Source organism: Cokeromyces recurvatus (assembly GCF_025118155.1).
Source record: "Cokeromyces recurvatus strain NRRL 2243 chromosome Unknown BX663scaffold_33, whole genome shotgun sequence".
In the NCBI taxonomy this organism is placed as follows: domain Eukaryota; kingdom Fungi; phylum Mucoromycota; class Mucoromycetes; order Mucorales; family Mucoraceae; genus Cokeromyces; species Cokeromyces recurvatus.
Genome location: NW_026251419.1, coordinates 58,590 through 86,579, shown reverse-complemented (window position 1 = coordinate 86,579; position 27,990 = coordinate 58,590). Strand labels below are relative to the sequence as shown.

General features: G+C 30.2%; 11 protein-coding genes across 11 annotated transcripts; 6 read left to right on the top strand and 5 right to left on the bottom strand.

The window, feature by feature from the left end:
* The first annotated feature begins 1,896 nt into the window (after positions 1–1,896).
* Positions 1,897–2,784, top strand: BX663DRAFT_522289 (uncharacterized protein). The gene has a single exon (XM_051529361.1). The coding sequence runs from the start codon at positions 2,150–2,152 to the stop codon at positions 2,384–2,386; it is 237 nt and encodes a 78-aa protein (XP_051379084.1). The 5' UTR covers positions 1,897–2,149; the 3' UTR covers positions 2,387–2,784.
* A 3,605-nt stretch (positions 2,785–6,389) lies between these two features.
* BX663DRAFT_478964 (OPT oligopeptide transporter protein-domain-containing protein) lies at positions 6,390–8,933 on the top strand. The gene is made up of 3 exons (XM_051524313.1): positions 6,390–6,797; positions 6,903–7,418; positions 7,502–8,933. The coding sequence occupies exons 1-3, from the start codon at positions 6,590–6,592 to the stop codon at positions 8,896–8,898; spliced, it is 2,121 nt and encodes a 706-aa protein (XP_051379083.1). The 5' UTR covers positions 6,390–6,589; the 3' UTR covers positions 8,899–8,933.
* Positions 8,934–10,466: 1,533 nt separating this feature from the next.
* BX663DRAFT_564150 (microsomal signal peptidase 25 kDa subunit-domain-containing protein) lies at positions 10,467–11,793 on the top strand. Its single transcript, XM_051532037.1, has 5 exons — positions 10,467–10,522; positions 10,581–10,663; positions 10,791–11,042; positions 11,111–11,572; positions 11,658–11,793. Exons 1-4 carry the CDS (start codon positions 10,501–10,503, stop codon positions 11,351–11,353), a joined length of 600 nt encoding a protein of 199 aa, XP_051379082.1. The 5' UTR covers positions 10,467–10,500; the 3' UTR covers positions 11,354–11,572; positions 11,658–11,793.
* Positions 11,528–13,149, bottom strand: BX663DRAFT_489447 (glutathione-disulfide reductase; the record flags this gene model as incomplete). Its single annotated transcript, XM_051524896.1, has 4 exons — positions 11,528–11,572; positions 11,658–11,947; positions 12,012–12,062; positions 12,162–13,149. 4 exons carry the CDS (start codon positions 13,147–13,149, stop codon positions 11,528–11,530), a joined length of 1,374 nt encoding a protein of 457 aa, XP_051379081.1.
* Positions 13,150–14,773: 1,624 nt separating this feature from the next.
* On the top strand, positions 14,774–15,707 carry BX663DRAFT_522281 (uncharacterized protein). The gene is made up of 4 exons (XM_051529360.1): positions 14,774–14,888; positions 14,962–15,040; positions 15,145–15,235; positions 15,268–15,707. The coding sequence occupies exons 1-4, from the start codon at positions 14,805–14,807 to the stop codon at positions 15,557–15,559; spliced, it is 546 nt and encodes a 181-aa protein (XP_051379080.1). The 5' UTR covers positions 14,774–14,804; the 3' UTR covers positions 15,560–15,707.
* BX663DRAFT_522279 (uncharacterized protein) lies at positions 15,648–17,566 on the bottom strand (the record flags this gene model as incomplete). The annotated part of the gene is made up of 3 exons (XM_051529359.1): positions 15,648–15,896; positions 15,967–17,230; positions 17,357–17,566. Coding segments are annotated over 3 exons (1,563 nt in total), but the record flags the coding sequence as incomplete, so codon positions are not given.
* Positions 17,567–17,745: 179 nt separating this feature from the next.
* Positions 17,746–19,394, bottom strand: BX663DRAFT_522278 (Septin-domain-containing protein). The gene is given in 7 exon segments (XM_051529358.1): positions 17,746–18,050; positions 18,166–18,337; positions 18,357–18,471; positions 18,537–18,654; positions 18,713–18,929; positions 19,009–19,143; positions 19,197–19,394. The coding sequence occupies 7 exon segments, from the start codon at positions 19,324–19,326 to the stop codon at positions 17,900–17,902; spliced, it is 1,038 nt and encodes a 345-aa protein (XP_051379078.1). The 5' UTR covers positions 19,327–19,394; the 3' UTR covers positions 17,746–17,899.
* A 47-nt stretch (positions 19,395–19,441) lies between these two features.
* BX663DRAFT_538168 (cyclic nucleotide-binding-like protein) lies at positions 19,442–22,152 on the bottom strand. The gene is made up of 5 exons (XM_051530674.1): positions 22,002–22,152; positions 21,219–21,799; positions 20,793–20,958; positions 19,791–20,696; positions 19,442–19,703 (listed from the first exon to the last, which is right to left on the bottom strand). The coding sequence occupies exons 1-5, from the start codon at positions 22,144–22,146 to the stop codon at positions 19,531–19,533; spliced, it is 1,971 nt and encodes a 656-aa protein (XP_051379077.1). The 5' UTR covers positions 22,147–22,152; the 3' UTR covers positions 19,442–19,530.
* A 438-nt stretch (positions 22,153–22,590) lies between these two features.
* Positions 22,591–23,579, bottom strand: BX663DRAFT_522268 (40S ribosomal protein S26-A). The gene is made up of 3 exons (XM_051529357.1): positions 23,478–23,579; positions 22,825–23,136; positions 22,591–22,741 (listed from the first exon to the last, which is right to left on the bottom strand). The coding sequence occupies exons 1-3, from the start codon at positions 23,478–23,480 to the stop codon at positions 22,724–22,726; spliced, it is 333 nt and encodes a 110-aa protein (XP_051379076.1). The 5' UTR covers positions 23,481–23,579; the 3' UTR covers positions 22,591–22,723.
* A 201-nt stretch (positions 23,580–23,780) lies between these two features.
* Positions 23,781–25,891, top strand: BX663DRAFT_522258 (SAC3/GANP/Nin1/mts3/eIF-3 p25 family-domain-containing protein). The gene is made up of 8 exons (XM_051529356.1): positions 23,781–24,030; positions 24,103–24,243; positions 24,325–24,375; positions 24,487–24,697; positions 24,789–24,923; positions 25,002–25,200; positions 25,261–25,474; positions 25,548–25,891. The coding sequence occupies exons 1-8, from the start codon at positions 23,903–23,905 to the stop codon at positions 25,741–25,743; spliced, it is 1,275 nt and encodes a 424-aa protein (XP_051379075.1). The 5' UTR covers positions 23,781–23,902; the 3' UTR covers positions 25,744–25,891.
* A 91-nt stretch (positions 25,892–25,982) lies between these two features.
* On the top strand, positions 25,983–27,828 carry BX663DRAFT_489440 (phosphatidyl serine synthase-domain-containing protein; the record flags this gene model as incomplete). The annotated part of the gene is made up of 7 exons (XM_051524895.1): positions 25,983–26,082; positions 26,278–26,528; positions 26,610–26,720; positions 26,788–26,967; positions 27,041–27,118; positions 27,192–27,323; positions 27,445–27,828. The coding sequence occupies 7 exons, from the start codon at positions 25,983–25,985 to the stop codon at positions 27,826–27,828; spliced, it is 1,236 nt and encodes a 411-aa protein (XP_051379074.1).
* Between the last annotated feature and the right edge of the window lie 162 nt (positions 27,829–27,990).

Genomic DNA, 27,990 nt, shown 5'->3' with positions numbered 1-27,990 from the left:
TTAAATAACGAAATTTCTACAGTTTAATTAATTTAACTGGCTAAATTCGATTCTTCCTTTTTTTTTTTTTTTTTTTTTTTTTTTTTTTTTTTTTTTTTTTTTGCAAGTAATTAATATTACCAAAATAAGCAATGTAAAATTACGATCATCATCATCATCATCATCATCATCATCGTCATCGTCATCAGCAGCAGCAGCAGCAGCATTAATACCATCTTCACCACCACCTTCGTCACCATTTGATTTTTTAAACATTGTATACCGTTAAAATTAAATATTATAAAAAGTGTTATATGAAAAAAAAAATAATATAATTCCAGGAGGTTAAATATTGTAAACAAAATAATTTAATAAAGCCCTTAATATAAGCTGCTGCTTAGCAAAGACAGCCTTTTATTAATTAATTTATTATTTATTATATTTTGTTTTTTGAAACATAAAGCTAGAATGCTAACAAATCACCTGATGACAATTCATACAATGCAATATTAATGAATAAGAAATGGCAATTGTTAACCTTGCAATTATGCTTATACAATTATATATAATTTATTGAAAGAATAATAGTTTAATAAATATCTGTTTCTGTCAGTTTTGAATTGTTTTGTATTTATTTTGTTCTTTATACATATTCGACTATCTATTTTCTGTTGCTTTTTAAGTTTTAGTTAATAAATAGTCTAATAATTATTACGTTGTTAAATTCATAAAGCTTTTATTAAGCATTTATTAAAAAAAAATAATAATCTAAAGAAATTTCATTTATTGAAAAAATTAATCTAACGTTTTTGGGAATAAATCAAGCTCTATTGCCATCTGAATTTCAAAGAGGCATGAAATATATTATAAACACAACAAATAAAGAAGTGTTGAATTTAAATAAATGACCCATAAAAGGATATAAACGATGCTCATATACTAAAAATATAAAGGATCAAGCCAATAAATGCTCTATCCGTAAATTAAAAAGTGGTAAAGTAGGTCTATACCATGGTAAATGTTGTAATTTCATCATAGATTCACCATGGTGAGAGTTATAATAATATAAATTCCCCATGGTAAAGATGGTTAATTTAACCATGGGAATTTATGGTAAAGATGGTTAATTTGACAATTGTCAATTTTTGGTAGCATTACTACTCCGATTATAGGGAATTTGTGGAAAAAGCACTAAAATCCCTATAATTTCACCATGGTGAAATTAGGTAATTATCTCCAGTGCCTGCAACAAGCTCTCAAAAAAAAAAATATGTACCTGAATGCTACAGCTCTAAGCGATCATTAAATAAAACATATGACGTAGTAGGGTAAAAAAATTACGATTTAATTAAATAAAACCCCTGCAACAAGCTCTCAAAAAAAAAAAAGTATGTACCTGAATGCTATAACTCTAAGCGGTCATTAAATAAAACATATGACGTAGTGGGGTAAAAAAATTGCGATTTATTTAAATAAAATCCCTACGTGTGTGTTTTTTTTTTCTTTTCATTACCAAGCCTATAAATCCAAAGGGAAACACCCTCTTCAGTCCTTGTTAAACCAGACAAAAGCCAGTCCTGGAAGGGAGGGGGAGGTCTCTGTAACTTTTGGTTGGTATGCAGAATCATCTAGCGTTTGTGACGTGACGGTGGGGCTCGCCGATGTTCTGTGGTAATGAGTTTTGCTAGTAATTAAAAGCCTATAAATCCAAGGGGAAACACCCTCTCAGTCCTTGTTAAACCAGACAAAAGCCAGTCCTGGAAGGGAGGGGGAGGTCTCTGTAACTTTTGGTTGGTATGCAGAATCATCTAGCGTTTGTGACGTGACGGTGGGGCTCGCCGATGTTCTGTTTAATTGACCTAGCAACTTTTCTGATTAAGAACATGTAATAAGGCAAGTTGCATTTTTTTTTTTTTTTTTTTTTTTTTGTAATCCTATATGTCAATTCTAATTATATTAATTTTATACTCTTTTACATTTTCCGAGTTCCTACAAAGCTTTTTTTTTCGCACTGAATCTGTAGTAAAGAATAAAAAGTCAATAGAAGCTCTTAGTCGAATGCAATGGTTTTGTTACATCCTTCGTCATTTTAAGAATAGCCGATTCAAAACAGCCTTGAAAAAAAACTTTTGGTGTTCAAGTAATCAAAGATACAGTCACTCTCTCCAAAATGAACTTGAAAGAAGACCGATTATGGAAGTTTGTTGAATTGAGATCTGCAGTTATCCCTACAAACTGGAGTGACCGTTTTAACTGGGTAAAAATGTTTGAACTAATTGCTACGTTATTTTTATGCCTGAAAGAAGAAGAACGTGTTGATATGGAAATGAAAAAGGAAAATTCTGGTTTAACAGCTGTTCCAAAGGAAGAAACTCTTGCTGCGTTGTTGAGTTTTCCTGAATTATAATAAAAATCAATTATCTCTCTATTGATGATCAAAAATTTCTACTAGTCTTGCAAAAATTCTATTGAGTTCAACCCTTTCATTTAGTTTAGAGCTAGAGATAATCAAAGCTGTTGGCAAGAGATTTTTTCTATTTCATAAACCAAAATACAGTATCGAATAATTTTTAATATTGAAGCTTGGCTAATTTCGTTTTGAATAGTAATAACTTCTGGCGCGTATCTTTTATCATTTTCATTCTGTGAGGAACAATATATAATAAATAATCCTTTAGCATCAGCTCAATCAAACTAATAATTCTCTGAAACGTGTCTACATATAAAAAAATTAAATTCTTCGATAAAACAGCATATATTTTTTTTATGAGAAACCAAACACAAATACCAAGCAAGTGAATTGATTAATTAGATTTATGTTTTTTTTTTAATATTTAATAAAAGCTTGTTTGCAAGATCCTCATCCGACTTCTAGTTCAAATGTAAAGTAAAAGTATCCAATTCTTCATCTATAAGTAAATAAATTATATAAACAGTTTTACCGCTGAATAGAACTAAAGTCAAATTGCAAATTATCATTGACCTCCTCAGATATTTTTTTGCACAATTTGGTTTTTTAGTCTAATTGGTTCGATTATTAGCTCTGATCAGTCCAGAAAAAAAAAAAAAAGAAACCGAATTTCAGTAACCTTCTAATTTTTTTTCTTTTTATTTTCAAACGCGAAACACTGTATGTTCTAATCTATCAATCTACGATAAATTAATCACTTTTAAGTTTATTTTTTTTTTCGATTTATGCAAAAGGAGACTTTCTATATTACTGAAATATATGTAATTTGATACCATTTAAATATTTATCAACTTGGAATATAGTTTACACTATACTCAAATTTAATATAATATTAGTTTTTTTCTCATTTCAACATTATGTAATCATCTAGACATAAGTGCTACTATTACTACTACTACTACTACAAGTAAATATTACAAGTTACACAAATATTCCCCGACCAAGATATAATATAAGAACAATCACTATCAGAAGAACAGCAGAATTTAACTGGATCAAACTATATATTTGACTATCTTTAATTAATAAGAACCTGTATAAATATCTATTGTATTGTTTGGATGGTATTGTGTATCAAAAACTAAGCTTTGATTCGTGCTCTTAATTACTTTTATAGTAACTCAACAAATCGCATTTTAAATAATAATAATAATACTTGTACAATAAGCTTTTAAAGAGAAAGCTGGAATTGGTTTCTAACTATTTTTGAATAATAGTCAATATCTTATAGTGTTTTTTTTATTGCAGAGTATGCATCAATAAAGGTTGTAACTGGTCTTAAATTAGAAGCTTTTTTTTAAAAAAATAAAATAAAATAAAGGCAGTAGTCCCTGAACTAAATTTTGCTGACCAGAACTTGTATATGCTGCATTATAATAAACAGCACTATAATAAGAAGCATTATTATTACACATAAATTATGCACAATTATCCTTTCTATAAAACTCAACAGTCATCTTATTTAGTGATATATTGTAAAATATATTAGTAGGACACGGTAGTGCTAATATAATAAGCTGATCTGAATTGCTTTTATATATAAAAAAGAAGAATAAAATAAATAAAAAGCTACCCTTGATATCCTTTTTTTTTAAATTTATTTTTGTGCACAGATATAACTATTTTGTTAATATACCTTCCACATATATTAGAGAAATCAATGTACAACGTTTAACTAATGTAAAATACAGACATGATTTGTATTTCTGGCAAAGTAGCTTTTTTTCTCAATAGCAAAAAGCAAGTAAGAATAATGCCATAAAAATACAATAAAAAGTCGGAAGATTTGGTATGCATGTTTTGAAATTGATTATAAATGTCAAGGTCATCTTTAATAAGCGCATTATGACAGGAATTTATCTTTATAATGGACAATGCAACTCTTTATTTCGATATTTGTAATTATAGATATGATTTTCCATAATTTTATAATACTCGTTATTTGTTGATCTAATCGAACCATTCTAGTCGAAATTTAAGATCGATATATGTATATACATATATATAAAATAGGAATATCTTACCATAGAGCATAATATTAACCTGTTGCTGGTAGCATTCAAGGATTGCCATAAATAGGTTAAGCATCATGTATTTCCCTTTTTTTATAATTGTGTTGCCCATAAACGCATGCGTAAAATAATCAATTGTTATACGCAACCTAAACAATTTCAACACGCAATCTCTAATTATTTTTATACAAGTAAAAGCGAATATTAGAACATGTAATTACTAACGTTCCAAATATCCTCAAATCAATTAATAGGCGAACATATTAAAGGAATACATTGAAAAAAATTAGTCCTTTTAGCAAACATAATTCCTCATAGATTTGATATATAGCATAGCATGATTATTATTGAAACATCATTATTATTATTGGTTACCAATATACTAGCTTATAATATATGCATTTCCTTTTTATACTTTCTATCTTTACATTTTTTTTGGTCCTATATGCCCGAAAGGAAGAGAGGAGTTGTTTTTCTACTTTCTATATTATGAACTAGTCTGAGTGAATTTAGTGGTTAAAACAGCTTGCGCTCAATTGGACTTTACAAAATTAAATAAGGTTTACTTTTTTTTTTATTTTTTTTGTAAAGAAAAATTAAAACTGGTGCACAAAAACTAAAAATAACATGCAAAAAATAAAAGATAGATATTTGTATATTTGTGCTGCGAAAAAAAAACCAATAATCAGTGTAAGTTTGTGTAATAGATAAGCGTTTTTTTTTATATGAATGGGTACTTTTTTTTTTCTATACTGTTATACACGGATATTGAAATAGATTTATTGATTTTCAGATCCATAATAGACATATTTAGGTTTAATATATAAGATGCCTTTGTTTACTGATAGAAAAGTCTATTACTCTTAATCAAGAATATAATAGTAAACGAGATTCATGTTATTATAATAAATAAAGCCTAATAAACTTAATTTTCCTTTTTTTTTTCTTTGGGTTTGCAACCAGCAAATTATTGGTTACATGGAGAAGAAAAGTTCCAATCATTTAACAGATCAGCTTTAACTCATATTCTGTGTAATGTTCATCAGTTAACTAGATACCTTCTGAGTCTAGAAAACAAAATTGCTATCACAAAGAAATACTGATATATTATGTAATTAGAAAAAGAGAAAATTGTATGCGTGTGTGAAGGAGAGAGAGAGATAAAGTATGACTTTCTTCTTCACTTTCTATAATAAAAATCTATCCAAAATAAAAAAAAGAAAGATATTACTGTCTATAGCAATTTTTACTATTTCTTTTTTTTTTTTCATACACATATTAAGGAACGAAAAGAAGATGAAGAATTTTAAGCGTACGACTCTCTGTTTTTTATTTATTTTATTTTTTTTTAAGGAAATTTTTTAGTCCTACATAATATAAACACATTTATTCATGCTCATTATTATTACATTAGAGATAGTTATAGTAAGTAATATAGTATCTTTAATCATTTAGATTTAAGAGAAACAAAATAAAGGGCATTATTATATCTGTATCGATATTTACATATATTGATTGAAAAAAAAAAAATAACTATTGTTAAAACTATGATCTGGTAATCAATGCTAAAGTCCAAAATTAGTAATCAAAACGAAATGAAAAAAAAAGAGGCAAATGACATTAAATTTAAAGACTATCTTTTTTAGGGAAGAATTTCCCGATTAAGGGCAAAGTATGTCAAACCAGAGATGATATTAAGTTTTTTATGCTTGCCTTTTAGAGAAAAATTCACGGGAAAAAAAAAAGAAGCAAGTCCCTTTTCATAGTTGTACCAGCTTATATCGTGCGAAATATGGGCCAATCTTTATCATTACAATAATAATTTAAGAATCATATGAGGATGCAACAGTAATTGTATATCATTAAAATATCAATTAGAACGAGTTATAAATAAAATAAAATAAAATAATCGTTTTATCACATTTTACTCTTCTTTTTTCTTTTTCATTTTCTTCTTCTTTAAAGATATTTTAATTTAAATATATATACATATATAAGTATATATACATACAGGCATACATTTATACATACATACATATTCCTTTAATCAACTATAGTATTTATATATACGTGTTTACTTGTTAACGTAAAATAAAACAACTACAAAAGAGTATATACAAAACATATTATGACAACGCCTGCTGTCGTTAATGAAAAATTCGAATTGGATTCTCCAACGACATCATCATTTAGAGACGAAAAGAAAGATTATATTAGAGATGGAGATAGTATAGACAATCAAGCTCATGAAAAGTCTTCATTCAACCGTGTTACTGAGGAATTTCATTTCACTTGGCGTGCTTCTATTGTCGGTTCCTTACTTGGTTGTTTAGTTGGTATTAAGCGCGTTCCATATCATAAATACATATATATATATATATATATATATGAAAGCAAATGTAAAGAAAAATACTAATATATCATCTTTCTATTTAAATTAGCTGCATCTAACACATATCTCGGTTTGAAGATTGGTTGGACATTTGGTGCATCACTCTTTGGTGCCATTTTTTCTTTTGCTATTTTAAAGCCCTTATCAAGAATACTTCCTCCTAAATGGGGTGGTGGTTATTTTGGTCCAAAAGAAAACTGTTCTGCGCAATCAGCAGCAACAACCGCTGGCGGTCTTGCTGCTGGTTTTGTTTCTGGTATTCCTGCCATGTATAAGCTTGGTCTCATGACAACGCCTAGAGATGATGCTGTTGCTCTTCTTCTTTTCACAATCTCTTGTGCATTCTATGGTTTATTCTTTGCTGTTCCTCTTCGTAATCACTTTGTTGTTAAACAAGATTTAACTTTCCCTACTCCTCGTGCCGCTGCTATCACCATTCTTTCCCTTCATGATACTATGGAAGGTGAGAAAAAAGCAATGCAGAAAGCTCGTTGGATGGGTTTTTGGTTCCTTCTTTCATTCTTTTGGAAGCTTATTTCCTTCTGGCTTCCTTTCTTAGATATACGTAAGTATATATGTATATATATATATAGTCAACCTTAGATTCATATCATATATAAATATATTTACACAATTTTTTTTTATTAGTTCATATCTTCTATTATATTGGTAATGCTGCTAATTACACCCCTTTGATGAGTGCTGATCTTGATTGGGGATGGTATTTCTGTTGGGATTTTCCATTCTTTGGAGCAGGCTTAATGACACCTGGTTCTACTGTTCTTTCCTTCTTTATTTCATCAGTTGTTATCTATGGTATTATTGGTCCTCTTCTTGTCCAAAATGGTACCTTTATTGCACCTTTGGGCTTCAATGCTGCTGGTGACACAACAAATCGTTTCTTTTTATGGCCTGGTATTGCCCTCATGGCACTTTCAGCCTTCACTGAACTTTTCCTTCATTACGATTCTCTTTGGCGTGGCGTGAAGGGTGGTGTTGAAGAGCTTCGACTTGCGTTTATGCGTGGTGTTAACTATTTCCGTCGCATCGTTCTCCGTTCAACATTAACAGATGAACAAAATAACCGTTACAATTCACAGGTAGATGAAAATGAAATCTTTGCTCCGGACCAATTAGTGCCTGCCTCCTGGTGGGTATCGGGTACATTTGTCTCTATCGTCTTTACTTGTGCTATTATGGGTAGATACTTTGGTATGCCCGTCTATCAATCGCTGATTGCCGTTATTTTAGGTTTTATTCTTTCATTTGTTGGTATTCAAGCCTCCGGTGAAACAGATATCAACCCTGTTGGATCTATCGGTAAGATGTCCCAATTGGTATTTGCAAAGATGCCTGCAGAAAATCAAAATGCAGTCATGAAGAATAACTTGATGGCTGGTAACATCTCCGCTTCAGCTGCCTCTCAAGCTGTCGACATGGTAGGTGACTTGAAGACAGGTCAACTTGTAGGTGCCTCACCACGATCTCAATTCCTTGCTCAATTGGTTGCCTCCTTTTTCGCTATTGCCGTTGCTGTCGGTTTCTTTATCTTATTCGCTGAAGCTTATCCTTGTATCATTGACCCTGATATTGAAGCCTCTGACTGTGAATTTGGTTTAGTCGCTGTCACTGCATGGAAAAACGTGACATTATTGTTGACTGGTAATGGTGATCCTCTTAGTAAAGGATCTATTATTGCTACTATTGTTTGTGCTGTCGCTGCTGTTGTCTTACCCCTCTGTCGTCAGTTCCTCTTACCTCAAAAGTATCATCGTTACTTCCCCTCCATTAGTGCTATCGGTATCTCCATGATTAACCCTCAACCTGAGGTTCCCTTTTCTATGTTCCTTGGTTGGTTAGGTGGTAAGATCTGGAAACGTGTGGATCCAGAAGCCCATGAGGACTTGATGTTCAGTGCAGCTGGTGGTTTAATCGCTGGTCAAGGTATTGCTGCTATTCTTCAAGCTGTCTTTAAGATCTCTAATATTAAAGGCAATGTGGTTGTAGCTACTTGTATTGGACAACTTGCAGATAACTGCCCATAAAAAAAAGGCATAATAATAGTAATAATAGTAATAATATTAATAATAATAATAATAATAATAATAATAGTATTTTTTTTTTTTACCCTCTTTCTTCCCTCTCCATTTTTTTCTTCTTTCTATATCTTATTAAATAATAACACGTTTAATCTCTATTTATATCTTAAGCCTAATAATGTACGGTTAAACAAATTTATTAATAAATTTAATGATGATTTTTTTTTGTGAGCACTTTTAATAATATATCGAGCCTATGTCCAAGTTAGATTAATAAAGATAAAGCAGAAAGAGACAGACAGAGACAGACAGAGAGAGAGAGAGAAGAAGAAGAGAGGAAGAGGTACATGATGTGTATTACAGGATAATTAATTGATATTTAGGAACTTGAATGATAATAAAGGTACTTTGCTATAAAGCGTAATATATCAAAAAAGAAGAACATAATATCGTTTTCAGGATAGTTATTGCAGCATTTTAAAGTGACCAAGTTATAGCTTGTATATAAAGTATTTTTTTTTCTTCTCTTCCCAAGACGACTTGTTTATTATTTAAGAATCTAATATATTATTTCCGAGTGATTTCTTCTTTGTTCTGAAGCCATGTACTAGTTTAAAATCGTTACTTTATAATAACTATGACTATTGAAGAATGTCTTTTTTTTTTATTAGTCTAATTTTGACAGACCAAATAATAACAATACATACTACATTAAAGAACATATTTTTAGATTTATTGTAATGAATACAATTGACTACTGCTGTTTTAAGTAGAATATTATTATTATTATTTTACTCTATTCGTATATCCTAGCATAGATACATAATACATGTATATTTTTTTTTCCACAAAGTATGTTACTATTTCACCATTGCTGGTATCCTTTTAACATGGTCTTTCGCGTTACTTTCCCCGTCCTCCCTTTCTTTTTACGATACTTTTGTTTATTTTTAAATAAGTGTATTTTTAAGCTATTCTTTTCTTTTTTTTTTTTTTTTTCTTTTTTTTTTTAGATTTATTTTATTATTATTTTACTCAATTTTAAACAATTAAATTAAAAGATAATGACCGTTACAAAGAATTTCATTATTTCATAAAAGCAATACATAAAGTGGAGAGAGGAAAAAAAATATATAAATATATAAATATATAAATATATATATATCTCTCTCTTCTATCTTTATTTTACCAATATTCATTCATTTAACATTATAATACTCTTTTATAAGATATGCCATTTATGTACCGTCATGAACCCTCTTTCATTGTCATCTCCTTACCGCAACGCAAGCGATACACAAGTTCCTTACAGGACAATGCAGCAGCAAGCAGCAAAAGAAAAAAGTCAGGTTGTATAAAAAGGAAAAAAGAGAAGACGACAGAGGATGACGGCTGTATCAAGATACTTTATTCCGAATTACATAGCTTAAATAAATAAATAAATAAATAAAAGAGAGAGAGAGACAGAGAGTCGTCGTTGTGTTATAAAGCGGCTCTTTAATTGGGCGACGTGGCAGTAGTAATCATCATCGCGTTAAATGATATATGCACCATTTTTTATTTTCCTCCCTTCTCCTCCTCCTCCCTTTATTTTTTATTCTTTAAAAAATGACCCAAACAATAACTAAAGGTACATTTAAATTACCAAGATAGAATCATTTGTTTTAAATTATTTAAAATTCATTTAGAAGAAGCACTTGACCCAGTTGAAGTAACTAATAAATATGATGCTACTCAATTAAGGAATGCTGTTGATGATGAGCTTTCTCGTGTAAAATATTAGACACATGAAAATATTTTATTCTTAAAAAAAAAAAAAAAAAAAAGAGGAGAAGGGGAGGGGTGAGAGTAGAAAGGATAAAGAAATTCGAGTAATTAAATGATTCCCTTTTAAATAGTATTATTCAAAAGAACAACACTTTACTCAATCTCATGTGCATACTGATTTCAAGTTAATTCTTGGATTTATATCTTGCTTTATTGCAGGAGGCGCATTCTTGAATGAGTATAAAACAAGTTTTAATGAGGCACTTCATGTAACTACAATGTGTGTTATTGTTTATTGGATCCTTCAATCAATATTGCTTGTATATACATATTTTGTTGAAAAAGGGGAAATCTTTGTTGGTCATCAAAAAGTAGATGGAAAGGTAAATTAAGAAAAAAAAAAAAAAAAAAAAGAAAGAGAAAGAAAAATGTATTCTGACTATATGATTAGGTTACAGGCACATTGAAAATATCATCAGAATTTGATAAAACCTCACCTTTGTATAAGCTTACAATGGTTTATAGTGATCGAGTAAAAGGAAAGACCGTTCAATCTGTAGTTAATCCAAACATGACAACATGGTTTAATGAAAAGGGAGTTTTGATTAGAGAAGTTATGGATAAAGATTTAAATAATTATTTATTATCACTTAAACAAAACTACATGAAAAATAATATAAAGACAGTTTTATAGTTCCTTGAAAAGGAATGAATGCTTCTCTGATTGCTTGTTATAAGACTTGTAGCATCACGTGTTGCAATAAAAGGACATTAGTGTAATAAACATAATGGATTTATTCCATAAATATTATTTATATTTCTATACTAGCAATGTATAATCTTATTTTCACTTTATAATTGTAATAATTTAAATAAGCATTTTTTTTAATGTATAATTATATCGCATAGTAACCTGTTATATGGAAACAAAAAAAAAGAATAATGAGTCCAATAAGGCTTTAAATAAATATATATTTTTTTTTAAACAAAATTCTTACCAATTCTTCAGCAGATGTTGGATGAATAGCAACACAATTATCAAAATCAGCCTTAGTTGCACCCATACGAATAGCTACACCAAAACCTTGAAGGATTTCATCACTTCCTCTACCAATGATGTGAAGACCCACTACCTTTTCTTCGGGTCCAGTTACGATAATCTTATAGGCAGTAGGTTCCTTTTCATCAAGGACACTGAAATACATGTTACCAAATCGAGATGTATAGACCTTAATATTGTCATCACCAAACTTCTTACGAGCTTCTTCTTCAGTGTAACCAATGGTACCTGATGTAGGATGAGAAAAACGACAGTAGGGATATTTACATAATCCAATTTAGCTTTCTCAAACTTGGGACACCAAAGAGACGATCACTCAATTTACGAGAAGCAGCAATTGCAACTAGATATTAAAAAAATATAATATGTATATAAAATAAGTATTTATCTCACCTCATGGCTAATGTGTTGTGTATATTTCTATTTCTATTTCTTATATTACCTGGAGTCAATTCAGCTTTTCCAATAACATCACCAAGGGCATAAATATTTTCTGCAGTTGTATTTTGATATTCATCAACAATAATTTGTTTCTTTTCATTCAATTTCACACCAACGGCATCTAAATTTAATCCATCTGTAGAAGCAGCACGACCCACAGCCCAAAGAACACAATCAACTTCAAGTTGACCCTTTTCACCATCAGATTCAAATTCAACAGTGATCCCTGTATCTGTCTTTCTCAAGGCAGTGACCTTAGAATCAAATGTAAACTGAACACCTACTTTCTGCATGTGGTCCAATAAAGTATCCTTAATAATCGTATCAAACTTTCTCAAGATTTGTTTTGTACGGGAAAAGACAGTAACGTTTGATCCAAGGGAATGGAAAATACCAGCTAACTCAATACCAATGTAGCCTGTACCTACCACAGCCACACGTTTAGGTTGATGTTCTAACTCAAAGAATCCATCTGACGTGATACCAAGCTCAGCCCCAGGGATATTAGGTACAATAGCATGACTACCCGTAGCAATCAAAAATTTTTTCCCCTTGATTTCAAAAGTAGAATGATCGTTATCGCGACTCTCGACACGAAGGGTGTTGTTATCAACAAAGGAGGCATAACCATGGAAATGCTCTACATTTTCTCTTTCAGCATTTCTATCATAGATACCATTTAAACGTTGAATATAAGCATCTCGTTTTTGTTTAATTGTATTCCAATCAAATTTAACGTCGCTAAACTCATAACCATAACCTTTAGCCTGACGTAAAGTTTCAAAGATGGAGGCTGTATTCCACATTACTTTTTTAGGGACACAACCCACATTCACACAGGTTCCACCGAGAACACTGTGTTTTTCAATCATAGCAACACTGGCACCATGAACACCCGCTGCTCTTCTAGCGCCTGCCATACCGCCAGAACCAGCACCAATCACAATATAATCATATTCTTTCTTTGTAGGTTTAGGAAGTGGTGGCATCTTTTTTATGGATGTATGTATTTGTCGAAGTCGTTGAATAGCTGAAATAAAAAAAAAAAAAAAAAAAAAAAAAGGAAGAAAAAAGGTTAAAAAAAGATACGAAAAAAAAAAAAAATAGAGTATTTATCACTTTTATGTTTGATTATTAATAATTATGTTTTTAATTTGCATTACCAGACATTTCCGTCGTGACTCGCTATTGACAATTTTTTTTTTTTTTTTTTTTTGAAGAAAAAAAAACAACACAAAAATAAAAAAAAAAAAAAAAGAAATAAAATTAACATTGTTTATTTTATAAAATAACTTTAACCAATCAAAATATATGCTTGAATTATTAATATCCATGCTTATGATCTATGACGTTAAATTAGAACAAAAAAAAAAAAAAAAAAAGCTTTAATAATTTATCAGATTTTATTATTAATCCAAAATAATATTTTTTTTCAGTGTTAAATTATAACACGTATTTTGATAAGGAAATTTTTGAAAAATAAATTAGGAACTAGTTTTACTACTGTCTTTGTAAATCGTTTAAATGAATTTGATACATTTATCATCTTGTGTCTACCCTGAAGTAACTCATCAACATTTATAAATATTTATTTTTTTTTTGTAACTGAGTTTATTTTCTTTGTTTGTTAAAAAAGCTTCTACAATACAAATAATGTTCGAGAAAGCTATTAGAATCCTGCCCCTTTTATTTTAGAGGAAAAAAAAAAAAAAAAAAAAAAAAAAAAAAAAAAAAAAAAAAAAAAAAACTCGGATTTCATTTAATAATTGTCATAGTAACACTATGTAAAAGAATTAAAGCTTATCATTTCTCTTTGTTACTTTAATACTGCATAATGCTTACTTTATACATAAAACTTACTTGGATTCAAGTCAAATTAGTTAAGAAAATAATTTACAATCAACACGTACATATATACATACATATATAAAGCTTTTGATAACAATTATATATATACTTGAAAAAAAAAAGAAAAGATGTTTATACTGAAATGATATTCCAAGTTACAAAAAAAAAAAAAAAAAAAAAAAAAGAGTATATATTCCCACCCCTTAAGGCACATAATAAATGAGCCACTTGTTCTTTTTTTTTTCTTCTTCTTATTTTTATTTTTTTTATTTTTTTTTTTTAATGTCGATCGGTACATTTCACGAACAAACATCTAATTCTAGCTTTATCTATACAATGACAATCGACATAATGATGAAGCGACAACCGATCAACAACTATTTATTTCGAATCAACAAGTGACAGAGAAAGAGGACTGGAAAAACCAAAAGGCGGAAGAATTTCATAACCAGTGTATCAATCCATCTTCTTCTTTTACGACTCCTTCTTCCATGATTATTCCGAACGATCAATACCTATTTCGTCCCAACAACTTTACAATAAGGTACCACCCTTACTAGTCGATCCTACTTCCTCTTCTTCTTCTTCTTCTTCTTCATTCTATTATGAACAAAAATTACTTCCATCTTATCACCTTACTTATTCTGCCGCAGCGGAAGCAGCAGCACTTGAATCTCTTTCATTTAATACCAATAACGACCCAGTGAAGCAGCCTAAGATGATGAAGAAGAATTATGGTGAAATACCTGAAAAAATCAAACGGCCACCTAATGCTTATTTATTATTTAATCGTGACATGAGACGTCATAACGTAAATCGAGGATTAAGTTCAGGTGAAATAAGTAAATCCATTAGTCAACGTTGGAAAGAACTACCACCGGTAATAACAAAAAAAAAAAAAAGGCACTCACCCACTCACAATTTTTATTATATATTATTTATTGTTGAATTAGGAACAAAAGGACCATTATTTTAAAGAAGAATCAAAATTAAAAGAAAAACATAATAATGCCAACATTATTTATACAAGACGTTCAAAAGCAGAAATGAAGGAAGCACATACAAAACGAGCTTCTTATCTGAATACCAATTCTAATATAACAATGATAATAGTAAGAAATCAACGACTGCGATAGCATCAAAGCCTTCACATCATCATCATCATCAGTATGTACGTGACCCAAGAGGACGAAAGAAGAATAATGGCTTATTACCAAAGCATCCCATGTCTGGCTACTTGCATTTGCAAAAGAAATGAGACCTACTTTAAAAAGGGAGTCCCCAGAGGCTAGACTTGTAGAGATTAGTCGAGAAATTGGTGTGCGGTGGCGGTCATTAACAGATCAGGAACGACAGCCTTGGATCGAGTTGGCAAATCAAGATAAAGAGCGATATGCAAGAGAGATGAAAACACATCTTGGTCAATCTTTATTTATGAATGATTTAAATTTAACGACAAAGAAAGGAGGAATATATGAGTTGGATGAATTGGATAGTGAAGTTATTGCCACTGTTTCACAAATGGTAAATCCTTCTTCTCATCACATATAAAAAATCTTATTTATTAAGGAATATGTACGCAATTATAATATTTATAACAATAATAACAATAATAATAATAATAAAAAAAAGGGGGGGAGGAGGGATAGGGAGGAAGGGAAAATATCCTTTTTTTTTTTTTTTTTTATAATAAAGAAAATAACTAATTATTATCAAGTATCATGTAATTAATAAAAGTGAAAGAAATAGGGTATCATTTTCTATATGTGATATAAATAAAGGGATTTGTTTTCTTCTTCTTAACAAGTGTAGACTCTTTGCACACTTTGAATAGATTTTCTGCATACTGCACATTCTGTTAATTTAGAAGCACAAGGTTGACAATAGGCTAAAATAGATATATATACAAAAAAAAAAAATTAAGTCGACTAGTAAAAATCACAATAAATAATACTTACCAAAATGAAAACAAGGTAATAAAATATACTCAATATTTCGATTAAAACAAACTTTACATTTCGTTCGTTCATCCTCTGTACTTAATTTTTTATTCTCTTCACGACAAAGATATAATTCTTCTTTTAATTTTTCATTTTCATTCATCCAATGAACGACTTCTAATTCAATATTTGATAAGCGTTCTTGACAATTCATTCTTAGTATCACTTCCTCATCATTTTCATTTTTATTACGATAAAGTATTGTTTGAAATTCTGCAAGCTTGTCCTTGTGTCGTTGCAGCTTATTTGTTAAGTCTTGAATGAATTCATCTTTCTGGTTGTTATCTCTTAGGGATTGTTCATGTTCTGATCTAAGCTTGATGTTATCTTGTAGGACTTGTTCTACTTGGATCTTAACTGTCTCTAGTTCTTTACGTAGAGCAATGATCTCGTCATGATGGTCTATGGCTGATGTAAGGTTAACATGTTCAGTTACAGGTGAAGTTACAGTAGATGAATGGAGAGAAGGTGAGGCTGAGGAGGAGGAGGATAACGAAGGAGAAGAAGTAGGGGAAACAAATTTATAGGAGACTTGTTTCTCTTTTTCTTGTTGCTCTCGCTTTTTCTTTTTAACCATAACACAGGTGGGTACAATCAAAGACTTTATAGGCGGTAGTTGTTTCATTTGGTTTTGTTCGTCTTTAATCGATGAAGAAGCAGACAAGGCAGCTAATAAATCAAATTTATGTTGCTCTTTCATTGTTTTAACTGGATGAGGTGTAGAAGAACTAGTAGATGAAGTAGAAGGTTTTTCTGTAATGATGTCTGATTGTCTAGTATTTGATAAAGACTTTTTCTTTTCTTGTTTCTGATCAAGATAGATATCTTGACTTACACGAGTATGAATGCGATGTTGAGGACGAGGGAAGGCAACTTCATTAGCAGGCAAAATCCAGCTGCATTTACGAGCACCGTCTACACTGATGTTTTTACAAACAAATTGAATAAGATTATTTTTGAATCGCATAACAACAGGTCGTTGACAAAAGCAATCAGGCAACTTGGTAGGTGGTTCTAAAAGATAAGAATTTGTCAAGTGAAAGACGGTGCAATAAGTAAAGTTATAAAGTGGGCATGTACGAAGTTCAGAAAATTCTGAGTTGACTGTATGGCCCTTTTTAAGCTGTTCACGAAATTCATTCCATGATCGTTCATGGACATGAAAGCCACAAATGAATTTACTTTTAATACTGGTAATTGAATCGGTAATGGTAGAAGGATCCTAAGTTATAACTGTACATTCAAGGATAGGCCATATTCTAACGTAAAACTTCTATGAGCAGGCTTTCCACAAAAACAAGTAGAGGATCAGGAAGGATGAGATCTAGTTGCTTTGTGTGGGCATTACTTGAAGCGATTCACGTTGAGATGGGGCTTGTTTATTATCATTATTATCAGCATCAATAGATGTTTTATAACTATGTCTCTTATGTAAAATGTCGTCATTGAAATCAGAGAGAGATGAACCAACTTCTGAATGAACAAAAGTTAGCCATTCATTATTTGCTGTTTCATTCATTGAATTACAATTAGGTGTGAATTTCGAATCAGGTGAAAATCTATTATTATTGAATAACGGTATTTCTTGAATACATAAAAAAAAAGAAATAATTAAAAAAAAAAAAAAAAAAAAAAAAAAAAAAAAAAAAAAAAAAAAAAAATTTAAAAAAATGCTTAAAATAACGAATTACTATTTATTCTATTATGAAACAAATAAAAAAAAAAAAGTTTATTTTCTTTATTTTCTAATGTTTCTTGGAGAATCACGTTGATTATAGTAAGCCTCAATTTCATATTGTAATTCTTTAATTCTTTCATTCTGGGCTTCTAATTCTTTATGTAAACGGTCTCTTTCAGATAGGAGCTTTTATATATACATTAGATGAGTAAATTATACTTTTTTTTTTCTCCTTTTTCTTAGATTATTTACCTGTTGTTCCCAGAGACGGAAACGAGTTTCTTCAGCTTTAACTTTATCAGTAAAAGTAATTCTAAGAGCCTCTTCCTCTTCAGCAAATTTAGCATTTTCATCCTTTTCAATACTATTTAATTGATATTAATATTTACTGTTATTTTATTTTATTTTTTTTTTTAAAAAAAAAATCCTTCCTTCTTACCGTGGATCACCAAATTTACGAGTCTCCATTTGCATTTGACGATAATTTTTCATAATGAGTTTCTTCTGTAGTTGTAATTAAATCCAGCATATGTGTACGAATCAATAAACTTCTTAGTTTTTTAAAGTCGCAATGTTCATCGTTTTCTACTTCAGCGACTCCCCATGAATATGCACGTCCTTTGGCTATGCGACCATTAGGCAATTTTATATCTTGTGTAGAGCCAATGACAGCAAAAAGGCATAGCTGCCATAATATTAATATTACGCTTCATTGTCGCTTCATCATCACTTTCAATAGGGGCAGAGTAACATTGAATATTTTGAGCAGCAATCACGTCTCTAACCTATAAAGGAGAAAGATGTTAAGGAGGAGAAAAAAAAAGAAAATATGTAAAGGAGAATTATTTACGTTTTGCTTAAATTTGGCTAAATCAGAAGGTGTTAAAGTATCTGCTTTAGCGATAACCGGAATTAAATTAACACGCGAACCCAACCTTTTCATCATCTCAACATCTAAAGGTGATAAACTATGTAGAATATTATTATTTAAACAAGCCCCTTTTCACTCAAGAATAAATAGCTTACGTGTGACCAGTAGGCTTTATAAAATAAAGACAGCAATGAACCCGCATATCCATAACACCTTTACGACAAGGCTGTTGTTCTTGTCTCATATAATTTTCATGCTGATCGTCAATAAAATCGATTATCGGAATCCAACTATGACGATTATTTACATAGTCACCAAATCCAGGAGTATCAATTACAGTTAATTTGACCTTGAACATTTTTTCTTCTAGTTCTATTAGGATGCGTACTTATTAGGAGGCAGGCATAAAAGACGACATACCTGCAATATATATATACACACACACACATACCTGATTTAGTGATTTGAATTTGAACAGTCTTTGAAGGCGTCTTATTTATACGTCTTTTATTTAAATTCTTCGGTTCTTTAATGGTTGTTGTAAAAAGCGTATTAACAAATGTTGTTTTACCAACCCCTGATTCACCTATCATTTTATATCAATATCTATTTATCTATTTATCTATTTATATCTCTTACCACAAACCATTAAAGTAAAGTTAGCACCATTCTTGGCTACTATCTTGTGACGTTGATTAGGTAAATTAGCAATACCTGTACCAGGTACTGGAACAGACTCAATAGAAGGTTGAAGGGTAACCATCGTCATGCTTAATAAAAACAAAGGAAGAAAGAGGAAAGAGACAATGAAAGAAAAAAAAAAGAAAAAAAAAAGAACGAGTATATACGTATATATTTAAAAATCCAAAAGGAGAGACATAATAGGGAGGTGTATTTTTATACTTAATTTTTAAGGAGGAAGGGAAAAAAGGAGACAAAACAGATATTTTTATTGTAGTATGCATCTAATATTTTATGATTCTTGTTGACTGATAATTGCATGATAGTTTTCTGAATTTCTTTTTAATATTTCATGAACTGAACCTAAAAGTCGTGTAAATGCTTTTTTACTTAATGTTGCGCACTTTAATTTTCCTTTAGCAATTACTGTAGCTGCTCTTGGGCTATCATTTAATAGAGCCAACTCTATTATACATTCCATTACATATAAAAATTGTCAAGGTATTGATTATCACCAAAAAATAAATATAAATAAATAAATAACTATTTTACCTCCAAAATAAGCACCTCTTTCTAACTGATTCACTTCTTTTTGTTCGACTTCTTTTTGTTCATTTTCATTATTTTTATATACAATAGCAATACCGGATTCAATAATGTAGAATTGATCTCCACTGTTACCTTCTAAAATCACATTCTCTCCATCGTTAAAATAGACTGACTCTAAAGCATCTGCAATCTTATGTCTTTCATAAGATACTAATGATTTTAACAAGGGTACCTCTTCTAAAAATATTTCATACATCTTTCTTTTTCGGCATGTATTTTCCATCAAAATTGTTCTAAACGTAACACGATCTAGGGCCCATAATACGCAGTCTGTGATAGCTTTAATCGTAGCCGCGCGTGGAGCGTTATACATGAGAGCTAACTCTCCAAAGCTTCCACCAGCATGATACGAGGTTATTTGTTGATGATCAATCCAGCATTCTAAAAGTCCCTCTTCAACCACATAAAAATAGTCACCCGTCGCTCCTTGTTCAATCACAACTGTACCTGATTCAACTTGCTTTTCAACCATCACATTCATAACGTCTTCATAATGCTCTTCATCTAGATTTTTAAAAAGGAAGTTATGACGGACACTTTCTTGAATGGCGTGTAATTGGGAATCCGTTTTAGGAATCCATTTTTTTTTAGTCATCATAGTATCAGTAGCAGTAAAAGAAGGTGTGATGGATTCAGCACTGACTGACGTTCGACGGCCTCGATTTGTATATTTAGAAATAGTTGAAAGTGGAGTCACTGCCGAGAAATAATCATTCTCTTCATCATTATCATTATCACCTTCCTCTTCTTCTTCTTCTTCAAACGATAGATAGTCATTATCAGAATTGTCATCCATATCTTTTGTAAAACTGTCGTTTTGTTTATTTACTAGAGGATGTTGTTCTATTTCTGTATATAAGCAAAAAAAAAAAAAAAAAAAAAAAAAAAAAAAAAAAAGATATATATACGTTCACATATATTTGCAGTACTTTATATTATTATTACCAAATAAATCATACTGTTCACGAAAATGTAAACCCCTTTGCTCTTCTAGTTTTTTATGAAAGAAATTGGCACAGTATTGTAATACATCATCAGGTTGATCTTTATAAAAGGCTTCATGTAATTCAGTCAAGACTTGAGTATATTCGTCAATATAAGGAGCAAATTGCTGTTCAAAGGTCATATCTAATACAAATTATGATAATAATAAAAAGAAAACAAGACTTCTTTTCTCAAATACATACAAACATACATACATCTATGTATTTATATAAATATTAAAAAAAAAAGCTTTTTTTTTTTTGTGTAATCTTAAATAAAAACCACGTTCTCCCCCACATTAAGAAACATATGATCATGCATTTTCTTTATTTAAATTCCCATTGAACAAAACAATAAAGTAGTAAAAGTATCATCTGCTTTTTTCACTTCGTTTTCTGGTCGACGTTTAGCAATAAAGACATAAAGCTGATCTTCTGCTCCTAAACAATCACCAATCTCTTCCCTTATTTCATTATTATCTTCTCCTTCTTCTTCTTTTACTACTCTCTTTTCTATCTTACGCACTGGCTCATATTCAAAATATCTTCCAAAGTAATCCTGCCAAAAGCCAACTTCCTTCTCTAATGATCGTGTCTTATAACCAATCACAATTTTCGTCTCACTTCCGCAAACATCTAATAAAGTCTCTAATAACATGCCAAATAATTCTGGGAAATAGACACAGTCACTCACGACAATCAAATCAAAATGGCCACCTGCCCTTTGAAGTAAGCGTTGAGCATCTTGATGATTCCCCCAATGAAGACGATCAACAATGATTTCTGCCGCGGAGGATGTGTTATACTGTTGTTGTGAATAATAATGAATGTGAACATTATCTTGTATTAAGGGTACTACTTTTTCTAAATCTGTAATATAGACTTGAGCTGGCTTTTGAAGCTGTTGAGCTAAAGCGATACCTACATAACCTGTACCTGCTCCAAGTTCTAAAATACGATAGGCCTTTTCTGGTGTAGTAGAAAGTGATGACGACTTGTAATAAGATGATGGAATAGGATTACTAGGTTCTGTTTTTATAACTTTATCTGAAGAAAACAGAGCTTGCAACATGTAAGCACTATTATCATCATCATCATTAGCATCTCTGGTTTGTGTGCTGTTTATAATATTAATACGCCTACTACTTTCTTTACCTCTGCCATATTTTACCAGCTAATCCAAATTGTTCAATATCTTGTTTCAAGTCAAGTGAATTTGTATGCAAATGGCTGGGTGCTCCTGTGGATTCAGTTACATTCAAACCTTCAGGTAAATTGCCAATTTCAAAATCTCGGTCATCTTGACTTGTTGACATGAGGTTAAAAAAAAAAAAAAAAAAAAAAAATAACACAGAAAAAAAAATTTTTTTTTTCTTTCCTACAACATGTATTTATAAGATAACATGTATACTGTTATCATCATCACACCAAGCTTCTTCTAAAAGAACTTGTAAACACTTTTTTTTTTTTTTTTTTTTTTTTTTTTTTTCATGGCTAATATATTCTAAACAAACTAGAATTTATGATTTATGTAAAGTGTATCTATTAAATGCTGTTCAAAAGTATATTTAACACTAAAACAAAAAGTATGCATTTGCATTCATTTTATGAAATATTCCTTTTCCTATGAATATACATAAAATATGATATAAAAGCATCATGTTATTTCACTCATAACATTGTGTATTTCTATTACTCCAAAAAAAACACCCTCCCCCTTCTTTTTTCTTCATGTATAAAAGTCCTCAATAATTTCTATATTTTGTTTTGCAAATTTACTGCGTTTATTTCCTAATAATTCAAACCAAAAAAAAGAAAGGCTTGCTTAAAAATTGTTCATATTTAACAATATGATTGCCAAAAACAAGAGAATCATTTGAAAGTTCGACAAATTTAAGCCTTGTTAGCAGCCTATTTTTTTTATTGAATAAATAAAGAATATCAGTCAATTTTTTTTTCATTCCCGTTAAGATGATGTATTATTGTTAGTATACCTTTTGGAATCTGAATCTAGGAGGAGGAAGACGGTTGCGACGGTCGACAGCGGAACGAACACGAACAACACGAGCGTGGATAGCGCAAGAAACACAGTAATGAAGCTTGACATACAACTTGGGAATGGTGTATTCCTCATAGACAGAGGCTTCTTGGAGATCACGGACGGCAGCAGCTTCAACCATGTTACGAATGGTGAAACGCTTGATGGCCTTATCCTTAGGACAACAACGGTAACAGTTGATGCAACGAACAAACTTGGTGTGACCGCGACCGTGCTTGTTACGTCCGTTATTTCTTCTCTTGCAAGTCTGTCATGGTAAAATGTTATACATGTGTATATATATATTTTTTTAAAGAAAAAAAAAAGTTAGTTATAAACAAGTATAGTAACAAAAAAAAGACAAAAAAAAAGAAGCCGAGAGATAGAGGGAAAAGAAGGAAAAAAAAGGACAATTTTAATGCTGATGTATTCAATTTTAAATTATAAGACATCATCATCTCTATTTCACACACGCTCTACAAAATAAATCCATCCATCGAATTATAATATCATATCCATTTATTAATACTGATTATCTATTGTCCTTTTCTCCTTTTCCCCTCTTCTACTTTTTTTTTCTTTCTTTCTGTAAGCTATGATGCAACGTACCATATTGATGAATGAACAAAGAAGTTGAGAGAAAGTTCTTTGATTGTATTGACATTTGTTACTTTTACGCTACTCTCGCTCTCTCCTTTGTCTCTGCTGGGGGGTGGGGTGGGGTGCGCTTTGTCACCTCTCTCATACGCCAGTGTTTAATCATTATTTTTAAATTACCGAATATCGACTCGGAATTTAATATTAAAATAGAGGTAGTTGTCCGAGCGTTATACTGTATATCCAATATGATTGGCTTCTAAAAAAACTAAACAAAAAAAAAAAAAAAATAAGGCATTTTAGGACATTGTGTGTTTTCTTTATTCTACAAAACAAAACAAAGAAATAAAAGTTTGATCAGTCCATTGTGCCTGATCTATAATTATACATCAGCATAGCAACACTTTTTTTTCCTTAAGGGAGAAGCCTAAAAAAAAATGAATAAACAGCCACAATTTATTGTTGTTAATACAGGGAAAAAGAAAAGGGCAGTTATGCCTACACTATCATCAACTAGTAGTAATCAATTATCTGAAGAACAAGATAATTGGCCTCCTTCATTAAAGTAACATCTAAAACATGACCCTAAATGGCGTTCTTGTGTGTTAATTATTATTATTATTATTGCATATATTAGAGAATACGTTGCTCATGCTTTTGAAAACTGTTTGCCTAATAATAAAAAAAAACTGGAAAAGCAACTAAAGATGATTATTCAACAAGCAGAAAAAACAAATATGCTCAATGTTATTGATTGGAATGAACGCGATTTGCCTTTGTAAAGTGATATAAGAATGTATATATACAAATATATTTCTTAGATATACATCTATGTATATTTTATTATCTTACTATTTAGAGCGTGTATTGATATTAAAAATCCTAATTCAAGTCAACTCTTTCATAAAAAGTAAAAGTAAAAAAAAAAAAAAAAAAAAAAAAAAAAAAAAAAAAAAAAAGAAGCTTATCGAATTTTTTTTTCTTACTTTTATAATATGTATTTACTTGATGTTAATTTTAGGGCAGCCACAACCATTGTTTCAAAAATGGGTAATATCGAGTTAACACCTGCAGAAGAGAAGAAGAGACAGTTAAGAGCTATGCGTTTTCAAGCAACTAAAATGGGGTCACCTACACCTATGGATATAGATAATGAATTAACGCCCTCTATGAATGATGTGATTGTTGGCACAAGTAACGCCTTAGAAAAACCTTATTTTAGACTGACCTCAGTAAATAATTTTATGATAAACAATGACTCTCTTTCTATACTTATTTTGTTCTCTTTCTCTCACTCTCCCTTTTTTTTTTCTTTTCGGTTAGGCAGTAGATCCTACGATAGTTCGCCCGTTAAAAGTATTAAAAAAAGCATTTAAAATGCTTCGAAGAAAATGGAAAGAGGAAAGTAATTATTCATATATTTGTGAACAATTTAAATCAATGAGACAAGATTTAACTGTAAGAAATAATAATAATAAAAAAAAAAGAAAAGGAAAGGAAAAAGAGAAAGAAGATATAAATAAGCAGTATACATAGGTACAGAGAATTCAAAACGAATTTACAGTCAGAGTTTATGAAACACATGCTAGAATAGCTTTGGAGAAAGGAGATATTGGAGAATATAATCAATGTCAAACACAATTAAAATATCTATATAAAAAGGATATTCCTGGTTGTGAAGATGAATTCTTGGCTTATCGTATTCTATATTTAATATTTTCACAAAATCAATCAGGTACACAATTTAGTAAAAGAAAAGAAAGCAACTCTTATACTGAATAATGGTAATTTTTAGAAATAAACGCCATGTTGGAAGAGATGTGTGATATTGGATTAAATAATCATGCTGACTGTATTCAACATGCATTATTAGTGAGATCATGTTTAGCTAAAGGAGATTATCACAAGTTTTTTAGATTATATGAAGACGCGCCTAATATGAGTGGTTACTTGATGGATCAATTCGTTGAAAGAATAAGAATCGATGCTCTTATTGTTATGTGTAAAGCGTAAAGTAGAATAGAATAGATCCCACCTATGGCATGTATCTTCTTCTTCTAACTTCTTTATTTGATAATATAGTTATAAAATGGGTCTTCCATTCTCTTTTATTTCAAAGGAATTATCATTTGACAGTATTAAGTTATTATTCAAGTTCTTTAAGGAACATGGTATTCATATTCAAAATAAGAATATACTGGATACCAAATCTGCTTTACCTATTTTACTAGCGCAGAGTAAAAATTACAATAAAATTGATATTAAGGGTCAAATTTAAACACTACTCTATCCTGATATACCAACAGACTACAATGCATTTAATTTTCATTTCTTCATTAAAACAGTCACAATAAAAGAAACAGCGAGGTTATCTATTCCTTTTTTTTTTTTATATTCTTTTTTTCCTTTTCTACCCCTTTTTTTTTATTTTTTTTTTTTTCTTGTATATATTAATAGAGAAGAAAAAAAAAGGAACCTTTTGATTCTATTTTTATATAAAACTTTGTATTATATAATATGACAACAACAATAAATGAAGAAGACAAGTCGACGTCTAATCTTAAGACGATAACTAAGAAAACAGAAGAAGTAACTACTTTACTAGATGAACCTATTTGTAAGTATTATTTTTTTTTTAAAAAAAAAAGAAAATATATAGATATTTGTATACAAATATAAATACATATATGTATACATGTGTATGTATTTTACTCAACACATGGGGGAGAAAGATAAAGAAATAAGATCGGAGTATGTTTACGAATAAGGTGACTTTAGTAACTTTTTTTTTTTTTTTTCTTCCCGGTATTAGTTCATCCTCATACGTTAACGGCTTTAGTTGTCTTGCTGGCCTTAATGTTTTATGCAGCAACAAGATCCAATTATGAAAATACAGCAGATAATATTAAGTTAGGAATCGTTGCTGCTATTGCTTGTTTTGTCTTTATTGGCATGCTTCAATTCCCTAACGGCCCTTTTGTTCGTCCTAGTAAACCTATTTGGAGAGCTGTACTTAGTTTAAGTGTACTTTATCAACTATTCTTGGTCTTTTTATTATTTTTGGTAAGATTTATTTATTCTTTCTTTTCCTTCCTTCTCTCTTACCGCTCTCCCTTTTTTTTTTCTTTTTTTTTTAAAAAATAGAATAAAGATGATGCTCGGTATTTTATGACATTTTTTGATTCAAAGTTAGGCATTGAATTACCAGAAAGATCATATGCTGATGCTTGTGAAGTAACATGGGATAATATTAAGGTATAATGAATGACAATGTGATATACACATACACATGTATATATATCATGTAATATTAAAAGTAAAGAGGTCATTTGTTAAGAATGGTATGGATATATTCGTAGTTGCACATACATTAGGTTGGTTTGGCAAAGCTTTGATTCTTAGAGATTATTATTTTTGCTGGATTATTTCAATTGCTTTCGAATTATGCGAATATTCTTTAGAGCATCAATTAAATAATTTTGCTGAATGTTGGTGGGATCATGTAAATGAAATAGGCTTTATAATCCTATTTAAAATTGGTATATAAAATTAACTCAATTATGCTTATTTTGTAGTGGATTCTTGATGTATTAATTTGCAATTGGCTTGGTATTTATATTGGTATGAAATTCTGTCAATATTTCTCGGTCAAGGTAAATGAATGTCTACTATGTCATATATATATATATATTTTTTTTAGCCGCCTATATTTATATTCGTTTATAGCAATATTCTTGGGTTGGTTTTAGACAAATAAAGACACTTCGAGGTAAAGCAAAGCGAGCTGTGCAACAATTTATTCCAAGAGAATGGACAAGATATGAATGGAAGACGACAAGTTCACCAAAAATTATTTTGGTACAGTTCTCTTATTAATTATTGTAAGTATTAGTTTTTCTGAAGATATATATGTATATGTATATATAAAGGGAGAGGGAGAGAAAGAGAGGATGGTCATGTTATTTACTATTATTTTTAGTTCTTACAATGTGAGTTGAATTGTTTCTATCTTAAATATCTTTTATGGGTTCCTCCTGAACATCCTTTAAACACGTATCGTTTAATTCTCTTGTTTTTGTTTGCTTTACCTGGTGCAAGAGAAGCTTATCAATATATTTCAGATAGCAATACGCAACGAATGGGAGCACATGCTTGGTTATTAATCTTTAACATTATGACAGAAACATTAATTTGTTTAAAATTCTCGGAAAATGAATTTCATCAACCTGCTCCTATAGTCGTTAAAATGGGCTGGTCAATCGCGTTTGCTATCTTGTTTATTATCTTCCCTTTGTGGAGATTTGTCATTCATCCAGTGAAGAAGATTGAAGGCGAACAAATTATTAGTAAAAAGGACGTGTAACAAAAAGATTATTAAATAGTCAATTGATTATATTTGACGATCTTTTAATGATAAATGATAATAAAATAAGAATGACAAAGAAACAACAACAAAACCAAAGCTATCACCCATGTACCCATAGAATGTATTTACTCTCTTTTGTAAGGGCAAATAAAAGTTATA